Here is a 16,348-nt window from a genome sequence, read left to right as displayed (position 1 = left end):
CACCTTCATCCCAAAGTCGTTGAAGAGAAACGAAAATAATAAAACAACCAGTGCTACATCAACTAAACATTTCAGGATTTCTTCCTTATCTTTAAACAGGAGGACTTTCAGGATAGTTGGTCTTGGGGGTTCAGTGTAGCCATAATTTCGTATGCCATGTGCTCTCTCAATTTCTTCTCCTGTTGCTCAAGCAATTCTTTGTAAAAAGACTTCTGCTGCTCCAGCAGCTCATGAACCACAGACTGAGTGACAGGCTCTTCTTCTAGACATTTTGATGACATGAATTATAAATGAGGAGCTTACTCTGAGGAGATAGTCAATGAGAGCAGGTAGGATGAAGGTGATTCCGGTGGGCCCGGGCTGGTAATCCATCAAAAATCTCTTCGTGCGTTGCCCATCCACACATTTGGAACTCATCACCATATAGTATTTAGATATTTAGGGAAAAGCTGTTCATATGATTTCAAAACATATTTAAATAGTCCAGAAAATAACTTAAATATGACACGAGTGGCTTGAGGTCAAAGACCATGCTGCTAACAGGAGATCACTGATTGAGCATGAGAATCTCAACCAGTGAGATTTATCCTGTCAGGACAGTGAATGTTCGTACAGGCAATATGTCAGTGTTGATTTCATTTAGAAGCAAGGTCTTCATGATGTCGTTGGTCCACAAGAGAGAGCACTGATGATGATAAGAAGAAGAAGAAGAAGAAATTGCATTCATGTAGCTTCTTTCAAACACAAATGCAGAAAATCCCAGACTGAGACGGTGAAATCCCAGAGCCATGCTGCTGTGTGGCTGACGATAGAGAAGAGGGTGAAATTCTTCATTCTTCATTCTTCGTGTTACACCTTTAACTGTTTTAATTAACTGGTCATTTCACTGCAGTGCAGGTTCATTTTCATGGGAGGCGACAGACAAACAGCGGTCATCTCCGAGGAAACTAAAATTCTAACACGCATTGATGTGTTGATGGGTGTCGCTTACAGGCATGGAGCAATTTCCTGACTACAGCCACCTCAGCGACTCGATCTGTAGAGGCTTCCTCATCATGAACACTTCAGAGATAAAAACAGCACGTTCTCTGTAGGTTTTCTGAACTGTCTTTAGGTCATTTAGATGGTGGGTGTAGGACACGTATGGACATTTTTGGGTGTTCATGAACTGACCTTTTGAACATATTGTCATTTTTGCCAGTTAAGATGGACATATGGATTCCTAAACTGCACCTTGCTGCCTGGACAGTGATGAACTTCCTCTGTGTGTTTTCCCATGGTGAGTTACCCAAAACCCTTTCTCAATAAAAGCTGCATGTGGCATTCTGCTGTTATCTAAATGTTAAACCCGATGGTTGGTTTTCCAGACAGGGATTAATCTAAGGTCTAGACAGAAGTGTTTTTTTTTTGTTTGTTTTTTTCAGTCTGTGTGTCAACTAAATAAAAACAACAATAAAAAGAGATTCGAATTTAATATTCAAGGCTTTAAGGCCTTAAAACTATGCAGTATTTTACAAGAAAGTACAAACAAGAAATACAAGAAACTAAAATAAAAAAAATTGAAAGTTTTCATCCTGACCCCCAGGTTGGGATTGATAGCCACTAACGTAATCCACATTTAATGCAGACAGGCAGTGACTAAAGGCCTGTCCTGGTGTCATTTCTAACTAAAAAGCTGAATCATCAGGCTTTGTTTTGCTCTAGCTATAGGCTCCGTGTATGTCACTACAGAGAGTGACAGTCCTGCCTCTCTGTGTTTGTGTGTCAGAGGTGACGGTGAGGGACTCTGATCTGAAGCTGTGTGAAAAGGACAAGCGAGAGTGTGTCACTGACCTCAGAGACTGTGGCCCTCGACCTCCCTCATCTATACAGAGTGAGTACACACACATGAACCCATGTGTGCACATATACACACGACCATCCACACACATTTACAACATTTTCTCTCATTTATCCCAACAAAGTGTAAGTCACAATACCAATCAGAAGTCTTATTTAACGCCATCAGTCCAACTGGAACCACCATTTTTCTCATTTTAATGAAAAGTGGCCTTATGAGTGCTGTGTGTTGTTAAAACGGGACCTTCCTGTTCTTTGTCCTGCAGAGACCCTGAACATGTCCTGTTACTACCAGATATCACATAGATCCATGGCATGTGAGTGGACTGAGGAGTCAAACCGCCACACTGAGTCTGAGGTCTCGCTCATCTTCCGCAGGTAAACTCTGACTGGAGGGAGATGACTGACTACCAAAATTCACTTTAAATCATACTCCAGCTGTAGGCTCTGTGATAAAGCTGTATATACTCCAGCTTTAACCAAGAGCTAATGATTTCATGTGTTTCAGAAGTACAGGAGCTAGTCCGTGCTGCTTTTCTTCATTTAGAAAAGTGTATAGATTCAGCGACTTTGCATCTTTTTCTTTCTATCACATGTGTGATATTGAAAACTAATCCCTCAGGTCTTAATCTCTGCCTTCTCTCTTTTTTCTTCTTCAGCATGGATCAAATCGTATCCTGTCAGGGAATCTTCAACCCGGCAGCCGTCCTCAACATAACAGCCAGGATAAGAAACTACATGATGGGCGGTGAGATCTGGTCCCATCCTCACACTGTGTTTCTTTATGATGCAGGTCAGTGGCCCAGACATTTGATCACTCCTCCAATGAATATAATGCCAGCTTACTAACAGCTGTCTTCCTCTGCCATTTCCGATGTGAAATTTCCATCCAGAGACTGACTTGAGGACAAACATGAACTTAAGATTAAATAGATAAAGTCCTCTCCTCTCCTTGTCTCTTGTCCTCAGTCAAACCGTCTCCGCCCGTCTTAACTGTACTCGGCTCCACTGGGGACTCTGTTGATGTGTCTTGGAGAAGCAGCAGTGACGGCAGCTGTCGACTTCACTACAGAGTCAACCACACTAACAAATGGACCCAGGTTAGACCCAGGACATACAAACACTCCCGCTCATGCTGTGTAAGGCCTTTAACCCTAAAATAAATAAATAAACGTTTCTTTCAAAATGGGTGATGGAGACATTGAAGAACATGTGCTTCAAGAATGCTCTCTGGATCTAGTCTAGTTTTTTGCTGGTTTCCAGGCTCCAGATTCTGTCCCTGCACATCGAGATCAGACACTGACCTACAAAATCAGAGACCTCCTGCCGTTTACCATCTACAGAGCTGCTGTGGCCTGCAGAGAGGAGTCTGGCATCTGGAGTGACTGGAGCTCTGACGTCACCATGAGGACGCTGGACAGGGGTAAGAGTTTACGTTCAACCAGAGATTGAATTATCGGCTGAGGGCTGAATGCTAAGAAAGACTGAGAGGAAGCATCCATACCTGGCACAATGAAATAAACCATTGACATTAAAGTTTTCATTGCCAGTTCCCTCCAAGCCTCCAGAGGTGTGCTACAGAGTGGAGGAAACAGACTCTGCAGGATCATTTCTCCTTCATCTCATGTGGAAGGTACATTGAATAGTAGCTGGAAAAGTCAAATGGGTCGCCCTTTTCAGCATGTAAAGATAAGTCATTTCAAGCCTCTCCTGACTTATCTTTGATGGTCCAAGCCAAAATTGTCCTTCGGTTGAAATATGTCAAAATATTTCCCAAGAAACAGACATTCATACATGTATACAAAATGTATATTTTCTTCAATAAATGACAATTAAATGACAATATGAAACATGGACAAGAACTAAATACTGTTTTAACACAAAGGAAGATCTGCATGCATCTGTGGAGTCACATACTGTAGAGGAGCTCCTGATTAGTAAAGCAGTTGATTTAGCTGTTTGACCAGGCATAACATTGCACTAATAAGCAGCATCTCATGTTTCGGAAAAGTTCTCTCTCTGTCAGTAATGTTAACTAACATTACAGGTTCTAGGAGAGAAAAAAAATTGTGGACTAAAATTGAAATTTTTTTGTTACTAACATTAGGCTCAAACTGACAGCAAACAAACAACTAAAATTTGAATTACAAATAATGTACAATTTCATCCAGAGACTGAAGCTAAACATCCCGATTCTGCAGGACCTCGACCTCCTTGATGCCGGAGGTCACATCCTTGGATACCAGGTGAGCTATGAGCCGGTGAAGAAGCGGCTGCTGCAGGGCCCTTTAATTCTAAACGTCACAGAGGTGACAGCACTCCTGGTGGTGGAGGAGGGGAACTGCAGTGTCACAGTTACAGCCTTCAACATGGCTGGGTACGGACCTGCTGCACATCTCAGCATTGACATACAAAGACAGAACGGTGAGTGACACTCTGGTTATTATGTGGAAATAGTTAATTAGAGACTTAGACTGAGAATCATCTCCTGGAGATTTACCCTAACCAAAATCATAACCGCTACTTGCATAACCCTAACCTTACCCTAACCTTAACCCCAGTCTTCGGCCTAAAATTGAATGATTTACATTGGGGGACCTGCATTTTGTCCACATAAGGAAGACAAGTCCCCACAATGTGACTGTCTAAACAGATTTATGTCTCCACATCATGACACCCACCCACACACACATACTCAGAATTATGTTCATCTCTTAAATTGACAATCATGATTGGCAACTTTTAAACTGACACTATCAAATCTAAAACTTTGTCTCTCTATTTGTGCAATATCCTGGCTGTCCGTTCACAATTGTGTGTTTTCTAATCGAGACGGAAGCAACATGATGCTCAGATAAAAGTTCTTGCAACACAGCACTTCTCCAGTCAAACTTCTCTGTTGATGTTTACTTGTTGAAACAGAAATGCAGCAGCTGAATGATGCTTATTTCACGTGTTTTGACTCGGTTATTTAAAAGAAAGCATTTTAAGCCATGCAGCGTGTGGGATGGTGCTGTGTGGCTGGTGTCTCTAGTTAATACTGAGATCATGATTTATCGACCTGTCACCCACAACCTGTCCACATGAATCCGGCTTCCTGCTCATTGTCAGCTGGGACAGCCTGTATGGAGTGTTAATGTGCCTGTAGGCATCTCCATAATAAGACATTTGAAAATTGGCAGCTAATTACAGTATGTTGGTATGTTGATATTCATGCAGGTTATGGCAATCATTTTGTTCTGCAGCTCTCCCCTCAGTCAGAAACTTGTGGGTTTCCAGCTCTTTCCCTGCTATTGAAGGCCTTCTGGTGCAATGGGTGAACCTCACAGCCCCACCCTCTGTCCCACCTGTCAGTCATTTTGCTGTTCAGTGGCACTCTGAGACTCGTCCATCCCCCAGACGCTGGACTACAGTGGACAGCTTCACCACCTCCACTGTCATACAAGGTGCAATTGTGTTGGAATATTCAAAACCTCACTGTTTCTCTGAATTATTCATTCGGAAAAATATTCAAATGTACCAGAGAAGATACTTGTCAGTCATTTAGGTAAAGATGCATCAGTCAGTGTGAAGATGTGACAAATTCATCAGGCAGATGCACTGTTGATGCATGTTTATGTGACAGGTCAAAAGCACCATTTTGTCCTTTTTGACTAAAACTATGCTGACCAGGAAATTACTGAGCCATTTTTATAAATGAAACTACTGTGTAGATTTGTGAGCAAAATGGAATCTCAAGCAAAGACCTGTTCACTCTTGAACTGAGGTGAATACAGATTAAGAAGATATAACACGCTGCATATGTTTATTCCGACACAGTATGTTCTATTTACAGCATGTACAAGCATATAACCGTGCGTGTGTGGTGTGTTTACAGATGTGGACCCTGATGAGTCCCACCTGATCACTGTGTTCCCTGTCTTCAATCAGCACTGTGGATCTCCTCTGTCACTGCCTGCCAGTCTGCAGCAGGGAGGTAAACATGATCCCAGTCAGAAGAAAACTTGTGCTGCTCATCATGATTCCCAATAGAAGTGTTGTTGATCATGGGATCCTCAGCTTTTATATGATATATCTGATATACTGTCACAGAGACGTCTGACAGGACATGTTTTTTGTGTTTTCTCAGCTCTGATGGAGGCGGTCAAACTGAAGGTGATCGACGTGACCAAGACGAGTGTGACATTTGTGTGGCTGTGGCAAAAGAAGTCCAGACCAATCAGAGTGAACAGATACAGAGTGATGCTGAGGAAAGACTCAGAGATACGAAGTAGGTTTACAGAGGGCTTTTCTTCTGAAATGTGGCACAGCATCAGTCTGGGTTTCCTGTTCAGTTTAATGAAAAGTTGTATTTTCATAACTAACTGTATGTGACAGTGTTTTTTAATACGAAATCCCACTTGAATGTGTTTTAAGACAGATTTGCAAGCTGTTTTTTTTAGAATCTATCTGTAATACAGAGAACGTTCTCTCATTTCCAGCTCTGTCTTTGTGGCCAGACCAACGGCAGCACACCCTGCTCAACCTGAAGCCCAACACTGAGTACTCTCTTCTCCTGTTGGCTGATAATGTTTCCAGAGACATCATCCCCGTGAGAACAGACTTTGGTGAATACAACTGGTTGTTCTGAAGATTTGTTTTGGTCTTGGTCCTTATCTAAAAGCAGAATATCATCTAATAATAATCTAATCTAAATAAAGTAGAGAGCCAACAAATACTTGAAATACTGCCAAGTAAAATATGACCTGCTACTCAAATAATTAAAGCATTTTGTCATTTCCTGTTTGGTGTAATAATGGTGTAACTTTATAGCCTTCATGACATACATTTGTAGTGATGTTGGTTACCCACTCATGTTTGCTTTAAGGCATATACAACATATATGTACGGTGTCCCTGAGAGCTCAGTGCATGGCAACTTAAGAAAACACAAGCAAATCGACAAAGCACAAGCAAATTAATAAAGCATCACCAATGTGATACCACATGTGCAACATTAAGGAAGAAAAAATGCCTGGACATGGCCTGGAAAATTATTTCTGATCAGTGGAAACCTCTGTACTTGATGACATGATTCAGTGGTCCCTGGTCAGCAGTCCAGGCAGCTAGTCACTGATACTTTTGTATGTTTTATAAGATGCAGATACAGTGTTTCTCATCACTGGTTTAGTGGGTTATCTACAGAGTGATTCCAGGTGGAGGAAAAAGGAGCTTTTACACACAGTAATCCTTTGATTCTGGTTTCAAAATAACTCCCTTCAGTTGTTGAGGGGAACTAACCATGAATGTGTTTCAGATGAGGTACCAGCTGTGGCTGCAGTGACTCCTTTGCTGCTGCTGGCTGTTACTGTGTTCATCATCTCCATCCTGTCCAGGACGATGTGAGTCAACACACACATGATCACATCCAATGCTCCAATAAAGAACAAACAACAGACCAAATGGCAAATATAATGTCAAGAAAGACAACTGCAATATGTTCAAAAGATAAGACAAGCCTCATGTCCGCTCCAAAAGGCCAAAATGACTTGACTATCTTTCTCTTTTTTTAGTGTTCAAATAAATTGTCTCTGTTCTGCCATTACTGTGCAGGTACAAGTCCTACTTCTTCCCGCCGATCTCCAGCCCTTGGAGCAGCACAGCAGGCCAGTGGCTGATGGACACAAGCCACCAGGTGATCTGCTCTTTACAGCAGAGTTTCTTTTTCTCAAAGCCGGGGTGTCGTCGTGGTTCTGGCTTGCTTTTCATATCAAGTGTTCTGCCAGACTGAGAGTTAGAGCCAAATCCAACAAGAACTCAGGAGCCATCAGTTGTTTAATCTCATATTCAGCTCTCAAGACCGACTTTTCTTAAAGTAAAGAACAAACTCTGCATCTTCTCTCTGAGCAGTTTTGATCCTTTGAGGATTTTTCAGGAAATTAGTCTCAGTGTCTTGAAAAGACAAAATAATCAGAATCCAAACCTGATTTCTTCAACATTGTGACATCTTTGCACCAACTTTCCTTAATGAAGAAGCAGATTCACTGAGGCGAACATCTGCGGTGCCATCTCAGTATGAATAAGAAAAATTCAACCTTTTGGTTTTTTACAAAAAATTGTGATTGTATACAATTCTGAAAAACATATTGGTTTTATATTATGTATAAAATTGAAATGAACTCATCTGATTGGCAGATAGATGAGGTTTATTATTAGATGGGTAGTTTAGCAGCGTGAAACTTTGAGTCATCATAAAATGAATCCAGTAAATAAGAATTTCCCTGGATTTAATTTAACATGATTGAAGCAAGTCTTTACTTTAGTGTAACCTTTCAACTCTGCTCATTTTGGAGCATTTAAGCAGCTATGTTGCTGGCAGATCATGGGATCCATCCCTGTAATCTTGATTTTCACACCGTTTAGGGGAAGATTTAGGGGAAGATGTATGCATTTGTTCGAGCTCTAATCTTTCCTGATTGAAATCCAATCAATTGTTCCCTTCAACAGAAAATGACAGAGAGAAAAGTCCTGGACATAAAGGACTTCCAGGTGACCGATGTGCTCGGAGAGAAAAACCTCATCACAGTTGGTCCGACCTCTCAGCACTCCTCAACAGAGGACCTACATGAAGACACCTCCCCACTGTCAGTCAGTGTCCTCATCATGAAACTGTCAGCCCTCCAAATGGTCACAGAATACGTTTCTGATTCTCCAGTAATCACAGAGCACCAGCTGGTCTCTCCCCAGTCTGATCATCCTGACGATGCCATGAACTGCCATCATCCAGATGCAGTTTTCATAGCTGACGCTGCTCTGCTGCCTCAGACACAGGAAGCTAACAGCTGCTTTCCTCCGGAAGAGGACAAGAGCAGAGAAGTGGACTTATCTGAGATATTACAGCAGAAAGAAGCGGCTGTTACATGGAGTTTTCCTGAATGCATGGCTGACACAAACAGTCACTGTGATTATCAGATGACCAGTGAGGCTGAGTATATGATAAACTCTTCCTTTCTGAGTACAGTGAGCGGACAGGCTGAGTGTTCTTATCTGATCTGTGAGACTGATTATATAGCAAACAGTGCAAAAACTGCAGATGAAGACAGAACCATTAGTGCTGCATGCGAGGTGAAGGCTCACATGGATAGATTAGAGTAAAAGACTATGGATGTGCTGCTCGCTCCTTGTGGCTGTAACGTCCATTACACAGCAGAAAACAAAATTCCTACATGGATACAAATTGAAGACAACTTAGCTATTCTTCATCCATTAAGGTCTTTTTGCATTGACTTTACATGCAGTCATGGCTCCTCTAAAATTGTTTGTCAGTCTAAGCTAGCCTGGCACATCTTTGCTTTTTGAATTGAATGCTAAAAACAAGATGCTAACAAGTCTACAGCTGGCATGTTAACAACTGTCAGTAATTACATTAGTGATATTTTCCATGTAATATTTGCACTTTATCATGCTAATGTTAACATAAGAACATGCATGACATTGTATGCTAGCTTGATAGCATGGTTACAAATGATCATACTGTAGCAATGGCCAAAGAGTCTCACCACTGTGACCCTGTTTCACGCATTCTTTCTGTTTCCCCACATTTATTTCAACTGTTGACAATCAAAATTAAGGCAAAAAAAAAAAACATGCTCACAGTTGTGTGTCTGTGAATGTTTTTATGTTGGTGTTTGCGTGTGTGTTGGCACTGTGTTGTCGTCTGTCCACAGTGGAAGTCTCTGTCAGAGGAGGAGCAGGCCAAATACTAAGAGCAGGCCGAGAGAGAACAACTCCTCCACACCCAGCAACACCTGGACAGGACCAGTGGGGAAAACTACGTAAGTACACCCAGCTCACACATCAGTGCACGAGTGCAAATGAAACACAGTCACTGCAAAGACTCTTCATCAGCTGACACCAGATAGTCTGTTTGTTTTTGTTTACAGGGCAAAAGGAGGAAAAGAGACAGGAGAAAGGCACCCAGGACACGTGTGACAGAGGCTCCACTCAGACAGGTGTGATGATGCCCCGTCACCTGTAGACGGCCCAGGTGCAGCTGCCGCACACACAGGCTCCAGTGACCATGCCTGTGTAGGAGGTCAGCCCTAACATCTGGTTGGATGCTTCAAGAACATGGTCCACCTAACTGGCCTCCCCTGCTGGCCCCCCTCAAATCAATTAATACATTATTATCTAAATACTTCATGTGAAAAAAAATCTGATTTTATCAAAATATCAAAGGGAACAGTTTTGAAAGCCATCATATTATTATTTAAATACTGGAAAACAGCATCAAGAAAAGGGAACAGCAGCCACATGTTGAAACAGGCCAACAGGCATCTGAGCAACATATACAGAATACAGGAGGTGGGTGACACTGCCGACTGACATGTAATCTATTACAAACCATATTTAGCAGTGTCATTTATATGTGTCAGTGAGGGTGAGCTAAATAATACAAACACTTCTCTGTATAATGCAATACAACTGAATCAGCATCAGTTATCTTGTTAGCATGCTAATGTGTAGTATGTAATGTTTAGCATGTTATCGTGCATGTAACATGCATACATTAACTTCAGTAACAGGTTGGACAAAACGTGGCCACAGACACAGAGAACTGGATAAGAATTAGTTTTTAATTTAATGTTTGTAGTTCATTTCAGTTTGTCGAAAGTTTGCACATCAATTATCAACATCAGTGGTCAGGAATTTCGCTGTTTTGACCCCACTGTAGTAAAACTGTACAAGAGGATTTATCAGGGGAAAATCAAAGTTGTTTCAATGTTTCTATCAATCAGTTAATCTGAGCTTGTGAATACTGTATTAAGCTACATTCAATGCATTTTTAAAGATGGCTGACATTTGATTTTGTGAAGGATTTATATTGCTGAGACTCTGATGGATGGTAGAACTTATTATTTATTTAAAATTGGGACCCCATATAAATGTTTTTGGTGAAGTGTAAAAGAAAATAGAAAATCTCAGTGTTGCTTGAACATAATGCCAACTTATGAGCAGTCATTAAACTGTACTTATTCAGACATTCATTAAAATTAGAGGGTTTTTTTTATATTGGTTTTGACTTCAAATTATGCTCCAACATTAAAATGTTTGTTTTGCAGTGTTTTAAGTCTCTAGTGTGATTTATCAGAATGTGAAGGTGTAGTTGTGGTTGGTCCACTTACTCACATTCCTGTTTCTGTTCCAGCTGTGTGATGCACAGACTGATGAAGGCTTTCTGCATTTGTCTGGTATTATAACCATGTAGTGGACTTTCACCATTTCTCATTCACCTTTGCATTGTTGCCTTTTATTTTATCCATCGTCACACTGCCAGTTCCCAAGTGTACCTCCAGTCCCTTTCAACTAGGAGTGTATTCTTTGTCATCTTTTCCATTTTGTACAGTTCTGTCTTTGCCTCCAACTGTTGACAGATTCTATCAGTGCACATGCAGGCAGTGCGTTAAATGATTTGGAGTCATTTAACAGTAAATGGCTGTTAAAACATGCTAAAGCGCTGCCTCCTGTACAACATGAAGAATTTTGTGATTCCTTCTACTGGCAGCTGGTTTTTCACAATAAAGGAGCAACAGTTCAGACATCTGCTGGTTTTTCAGACCCATTTGACCACCTGCAGGTCTGCCTCAGTTTGCTGGAGGTCAAGTGCTAAAGGTTGGAGGTTAGAGGTTTGAGTTCATGCCAATCCAGTGTCTGATTAGCTGGTGGGCGATGGTCTGTCTGGGAGGGACAGTGAAGGCCGGATGAGCTCCTCTGAGTAAGGACTCAATCACCTAAACAAATAAGCAAAAAGTGAGATTTCTGTCTGTCTGAGACTGTTTACACGAAACAAGTGTTTTCAATTAGTTTTTATAAAGACAAAATCTATTTTCTTCATTCTGTAGAACTGTTCATCGTAAACCTCTGGTCTGTCTCCTCTGGCTGTCCACCATCACTTCTACTTCGCTTTAATACAGAAACACCAAACAACATTTTGTGCTAACAGTAGAAGTAGCAGACTTTGTTATGTTTGTACCTGTTGCCGTGTGAACCATTGAGCTTCCTCTATCTCATTCTCATCCACTTTGATGTCGGTTGACAAGGCAACAGCAAGGCAGCCAATCATGAGGTTGGAGGGCATCGGCCAGGGCTGACAGGAGACATACTGAACCGGTCCCACCTTCACACCGCTCTCCTCCTCCACCTCCCTCCTCACCGCCTCCTCCATCGTCTCCCCTGCAGGACATGAGGGGAAGACGAGGTCCCTCTTTTCTTTCTGTACAGTGTGTTTATCAGGTTGCAGAGAGACAGACTGGTGTACACAGTCAGTCACAAGTTCAGGGTTAACGTTTCAATGCATGTGAGTCAATGCAATGTGTGTGTCTGTGTTAGTTACCAGGTTCTATGAATCCAGCCAGACAGGAGAACATGCCAACTGGAAAGATCTTCTTCCTTCCCAGTAAACACTGGTTTCCATCCGGATGGATTACCAGCATGATGACCACTGGATCTGAAAACACACACAGGACAGAGGAAGAAGGTTGTTCATTACCGCAGACTTCATTATTATACCGTTCAGTCACACTTCATCTTCCTAACAATGCTCCTTTTTGAAGTAGACCTAAGAACATTTGATCATTCTCAGTTAATCTATTAATGAACTGGTCTTAAAAATGTCAGAAAACAGTGAAAAGTTCCCACTCAAATCACTTGTTTTGCTTGACCAGTTGAGTATTTGACAAGTAATTTTAGATTATATTATATAGTGTCACTGGCATTTATACAAGAGCACATGAGTTAGGTGCAGTTGGAGCTTCGTACCGACTCGTGGGTAGCAGGTGTTGTGAACGCCCTTCAGGCTCCTGCAGTCAGAGTTCAGGCAGCTCCTCTTGTATCCTCCCTCCTCCAGCTTGGTGCTGCTGCCACATGTCGGACAGAAGCTGTAGCGGCTGTGCCAGGCCAACACCGATCGAGCCTGAGCCACAACTCCTGGAGGACGAAGACCCGAGAAAAAAAACATATACTTAAGCATACTTAAAATATATCTAAATATTTACTTACTCTCAACAGATTGAAAGAATACTTTTAATAAATGTACTACAGTAAAGCTTGTTTTATTAATATCTTAAGTCCAAGCATCCACAATGCTGTATCAGGCTGTCAGTGAGAATGAAAACAGAAGTGAGCAATATTTTCCAAGGATCAGATGATTAAGAGGTGCCAAATATTTCAAGGACCAGCAGCCATTAATGTGCACTGAACGCATAAGACACCTGAGGACATTTATGTACAGTCCATCCTGTTCATCCTTAGCTTTCAAGTACACTTAACATGTATTGAAAATACTCAAGTATGTAAAAACACACTGGTAGCCAAGACCCTAATTCCTCACCAGCCTCTTCCTCAGTGAAGTTCAGCAGATCTCTGTTGGGCGACTTTGGAAAGGAGCAGTTCTTTTCTCTGCAGCGTTTAAGAAGTTCAGCAGCGTCTTCATCTGTGCTGAGGGCAAACCAAGCAGCAGGCTCCTGGATGCCCTCCTGTGTCTGAGACGAGGAGGAGGAGGAGGGCTTTTTCTTCTTCTCCACTCCGAGGAAGATGATCACAGTGGCGGGTTTCTGGAGAAGGTCTTTGACTGCGTCACATCTGAACCGACACAGCTTGGTCTCGACCTGTTAGAGTTCGGATCACAGTGGTTAGATAACAACTTGAATCTCTGACGTCAGACTGAAAAGCAGTGCTGCAGGAGGGAAACGTCTCTGAATATTTCTGTCAATCGTTTCCTGATATCATTTCCTCTGAGCTTCACAACCGTCTCTGGTTTTTGGTGAGAATTTCCTTTGGGAACTGTTCATTAATTACCATGGGAAATGTATTTCCCACCAGACTCTACCTCAGCCTGGCTGGTGCTTTGGGAGTCAACTTCAATGTTGATAATATTCTGCTTGTGTGTTGCTAATACACGCAGTGCGATTGTTTTCAGATGTGTTCAGCAGAATCTGGGCAGAGCATCCCAACTCATTTCCAAACATGGAGACGGTTCAGCTGCTTCCAAAATATCAGTAACATCTGCCTTCAGTCGCCTACCTCTGCGCCGTCCTCGTCCCGGGAGCTGCTGACCATGGGGCTGAGGTTGGAGAACAGGAGGAAGACTGTATCTGGGTGGCTCTGTTTGGCCTCTAACCAGACCTGGTCTGTCCTCTTCCCACTCAGCCGGTCCAGCATCTCTCTGCTGAAGTAGTTCTCGTGCTGGTTGAGGTCAGAGCCCGGCAGGACTCGGTGGCAGCCGTCGTCTGTCCGGCCCAGCAGGTTGGAGATGTGTCTGTGGCCCCAGAACTTGGCGATATCGTAGGCGGTCTGTGACGAAGTGTTCACGGAGAACTTGTCACAGCTTGAAGATTAAAAACAAAGAGATTAGAGACAGCAATGAGTCGAAGGTGTAGCTTTTGTTTAAGACATGGGGGGAACACAATGCTACAGGTTGAGTGTTCTATACTCAAATACACATTTCTTTATGCTCTGTTTTCATCTCGTCTCTCTGTACCCATGTGACAGCAGCGCTTCTACCACATGGTAGTGTCCATTACGAGCGGCGAACATCAGCGCCGTCCAGCTGCTGTATCCTGTCTGGTTGATGAGCGAGGGGGTATTGGACAGCAGCGTGGACACCTGGGCCAAGTCTCCTCTGGCTGCAGCATCCAGAAACCTCTCCACCATCTCCTCCTTCATATTCAGCTGGAGGCTCATCATTCTGACTGGATGATGAAAATGACGTCACATAAATATGTGAGCAGGCATCACAAACAAAAACAGATCTGGGAGGAAGGCGTAACAACATAACATAAACTAGTTCAAACAAAAAGTATCCGCCTTGGTAGAGTTTACAATCTACACATAAAAGCTGGTTCCAGCATCTTTCAGACTTCTTTAAATTTGACTGCATGACCTCAGTATTTCCAGGGGTCAAATGTAACTAAGTACATTTACTCAGGTGGGCTGAGAAAGTTCTCCAACTTCTTTAAAAACTGTCTAAAAACGCTCCTGGATTAGCTGTAAAATGCATCATCACACAGCTGATAACTGGCTGTTCTCTCTGAGCTCATGACGTCTTTCAGAGATACGAAGTTCTCTGGTTTAGGTGCAAACGGCTGTCAATCCATCTGTGAAGTCACACTGTTACAAAACGCAGCTTAGCTACAGGCTGCATGTTGCGAAACACGTGTTTCAGTGTCAACGTTGCCACAGTGGTGAAGTTCACGTCACGCAGGTTTATGGTGCTTTTGCTGTGGTGTCCTTATGTCAGACTGTACACAGAGCAGGACAAGCACTGTTACATTCAGTCACACCTGGATATCTGACACATCAGTGAGTGAGTGCTAACAGAAAGGACTGACAAGGTTTTAAACTCTTCTGAAGCAGCTCTCTGCTTCCTGCACGAACCTGGAAATGACATCTTTATTTGGTTTATTCGAAGCTGCGTTCAATTAACGATATTTCATTTGAACATTTTACGGTGAAACAATTTAAAGGCCTTACCTTGCCTTCAGTTCCGGGCTGTTCTCAGCTGTTCTCTGTCTATCCGGAAGGTAGTTTGTCTGGGACAAAGGCTAACGGGCTGCGTTCAAGAGCAACAGCGGCGCAACACAACAACATAACGGTGATGCCTTCAAGTCATCCTTCAGATACAGTATTTTCGACAGCATCAATTTATTTTGTTTTGTTTTGTTTTGTTTTGTTTTGTTTTGTTTTTGACAAAAATGCCAACAGGTCCTCTGTCACTGAACGTTTCGTTATTCACTGTCTAAAATTGTTTTAGTGTTAGTCATGATGTTTCAAAGGCAAATGAAAAGAACCGCCAGAGAATTGTTGTTTGACTTATCTCAGGGATTTCTTTTGTTTATTTGTCGCACTATTCTATTTTGCTTTCATGTTGTTTTATTTATTTTATCATGATTGCATTTATTATGTCTAGCTTAAATGGTATTTTTATGTAACACTTGTTTTGTTCAAGCTGTGATGTCTGACGAACATTGATTTTGTTCATTCAGAAACATGGAGCCTGGATTTTACAGGGAGCCCTGAATGCAGTACATTCGCCCTTTGAACAGGCTTTGCAGCACTTTGCAACACTTTTTTCCGGTCGGCTGCCTTTGCTGGTTATGAACGCAGCCTGCAGGCTGTGTTGTCAAAAATAAAGCGAATTCATCTGTGTTAGTAAATCGGTGTCAGACTCTGATAGTAAAGATGAAGTTCTGTTTTAAACTACACAACTTACACAAGAATTTACTGCACATAATGCATTCACAGAATAAAAATTCTAGGATCTCCTCATGATCATCACCTCTGTGTCTCATCATTATGAAACAATGGTCTCATTTTTCTGAACTGTTTTATCATAAGAAACAAAACACAATTACAAGTTTTCTCACCACAGATGGGGAGAAAAGCAACACAATAAATCATACAAAACTTGAAATAGCTCAACAAATGTTAAGGTTGAGCCTGGTCCTTCATGTAGATATTACAACAAATCAATG

The 16,348-nt window shown here is 42.1% G+C and overlaps 2 protein-coding genes across 4 annotated transcripts; one reads left to right on the top strand and one right to left on the bottom strand.

Annotated features, from left to right (window-relative positions):
- Positions 1 to 1,206: 1,206 nt before the first annotated feature.
- Positions 1,207 to 8,972, top strand: LOC143320654 (interleukin-6 receptor subunit beta). Its single transcript, XM_076730489.1, has 15 exons — positions 1,207 to 1,279; positions 1,769 to 1,873; positions 2,106 to 2,217; positions 2,499 to 2,632; positions 2,809 to 2,939; positions 3,103 to 3,262; positions 3,390 to 3,472; positions 4,041 to 4,263; positions 5,085 to 5,285; positions 5,717 to 5,815; positions 5,969 to 6,109; positions 6,321 to 6,446; positions 7,135 to 7,219; positions 7,431 to 7,512; positions 8,325 to 8,972. Exons 1-15 carry the CDS (start codon positions 1,207 to 1,209, stop codon positions 8,970 to 8,972), a joined length of 2,403 nt encoding a protein of 800 aa, XP_076586604.1.
- Positions 8,973 to 10,435: 1,463 nt separating this feature from the next.
- nudt12 (nudix (nucleoside diphosphate linked moiety X)-type motif 12) lies at positions 10,436 to 15,413 on the bottom strand. Of its 3 annotated transcripts, none has more exons than XM_076731909.1 (8): positions 15,348 to 15,413; positions 14,356 to 14,566; positions 13,899 to 14,202; positions 13,207 to 13,483; positions 12,636 to 12,803; positions 12,211 to 12,324; positions 11,851 to 12,050; positions 10,436 to 11,608 (listed from the first exon to the last, which is right to left on the bottom strand). In XM_076731909.1, the coding sequence occupies exons 2-8, from the start codon at positions 14,559 to 14,561 to the stop codon at positions 11,498 to 11,500; spliced, it is 1,380 nt and encodes a 459-aa protein (XP_076588024.1). In that variant the 5' UTR covers positions 14,562 to 14,566; positions 15,348 to 15,413; the 3' UTR covers positions 10,436 to 11,497. The 3 variants fall into 3 exon arrangements, with proteins under 3 accessions (XP_076588024.1, XP_076588025.1, XP_076588026.1); XM_076731910.1 differs by having other exon boundaries at positions 14,356 to 14,562; positions 15,348 to 15,379; XM_076731911.1 differs by lacking the exon at positions 15,348 to 15,413 and adding an exon at positions 15,010 to 15,051.
- Positions 15,414 to 16,348: the final 935 nt, after the last annotated feature.

Source organism: Chaetodon auriga, chromosome 5, assembly GCF_051107435.1.
Source record: "Chaetodon auriga isolate fChaAug3 chromosome 5, fChaAug3.hap1, whole genome shotgun sequence".
NCBI classification, from domain to species: Eukaryota; Metazoa; Chordata; class Actinopteri; order Chaetodontiformes; family Chaetodontidae; genus Chaetodon; species Chaetodon auriga.
This window is presented reverse-complemented; position numbering and strand designations above follow the sequence as displayed.

Excerpts from the sequence above, each read along its gene's own strand:
- LOC143320654 (XM_076730489.1), top strand. The coding sequence starts at position 1,207 with ATGGACATATGGATTCCTAAACTGCACCTTGCTGCCTGGACAGTGATG. Across the intron at positions 3,263-3,389 it reads CATGAGGACGCTGGACAGGG|TTCCCTCCAAGCCTCCAGAG; the intron begins GTAAGAGTTTAC and ends TTTCATTGCCAG. Across the intron at positions 3,473-4,040 it reads TCCTTCATCTCATGTGGAAG|GACCTCGACCTCCTTGATGC; the intron begins GTACATTGAATA and ends CCGATTCTGCAG.
- nudt12 (XM_076731909.1), bottom strand. The coding sequence starts at position 14,561 with ATGATGAGCCTCCAGCTGAATATGAAGGAGGAGATGGTGGAGAGGTTT. Across the intron at positions 14,203-14,355 it reads GAAGCGCTGCTGTCACATGG|CTGTGACAAGTTCTCCGTGA; the intron begins GTACAGAGAGAC and ends TTAATCTTCAAG. Across the intron at positions 11,609-11,850 it reads AATGGTTCACACGGCAACAG|GTGATTGAGTCCTTACTCAG; the intron begins GTACAAACATAA and ends TTATTTGTTTAG.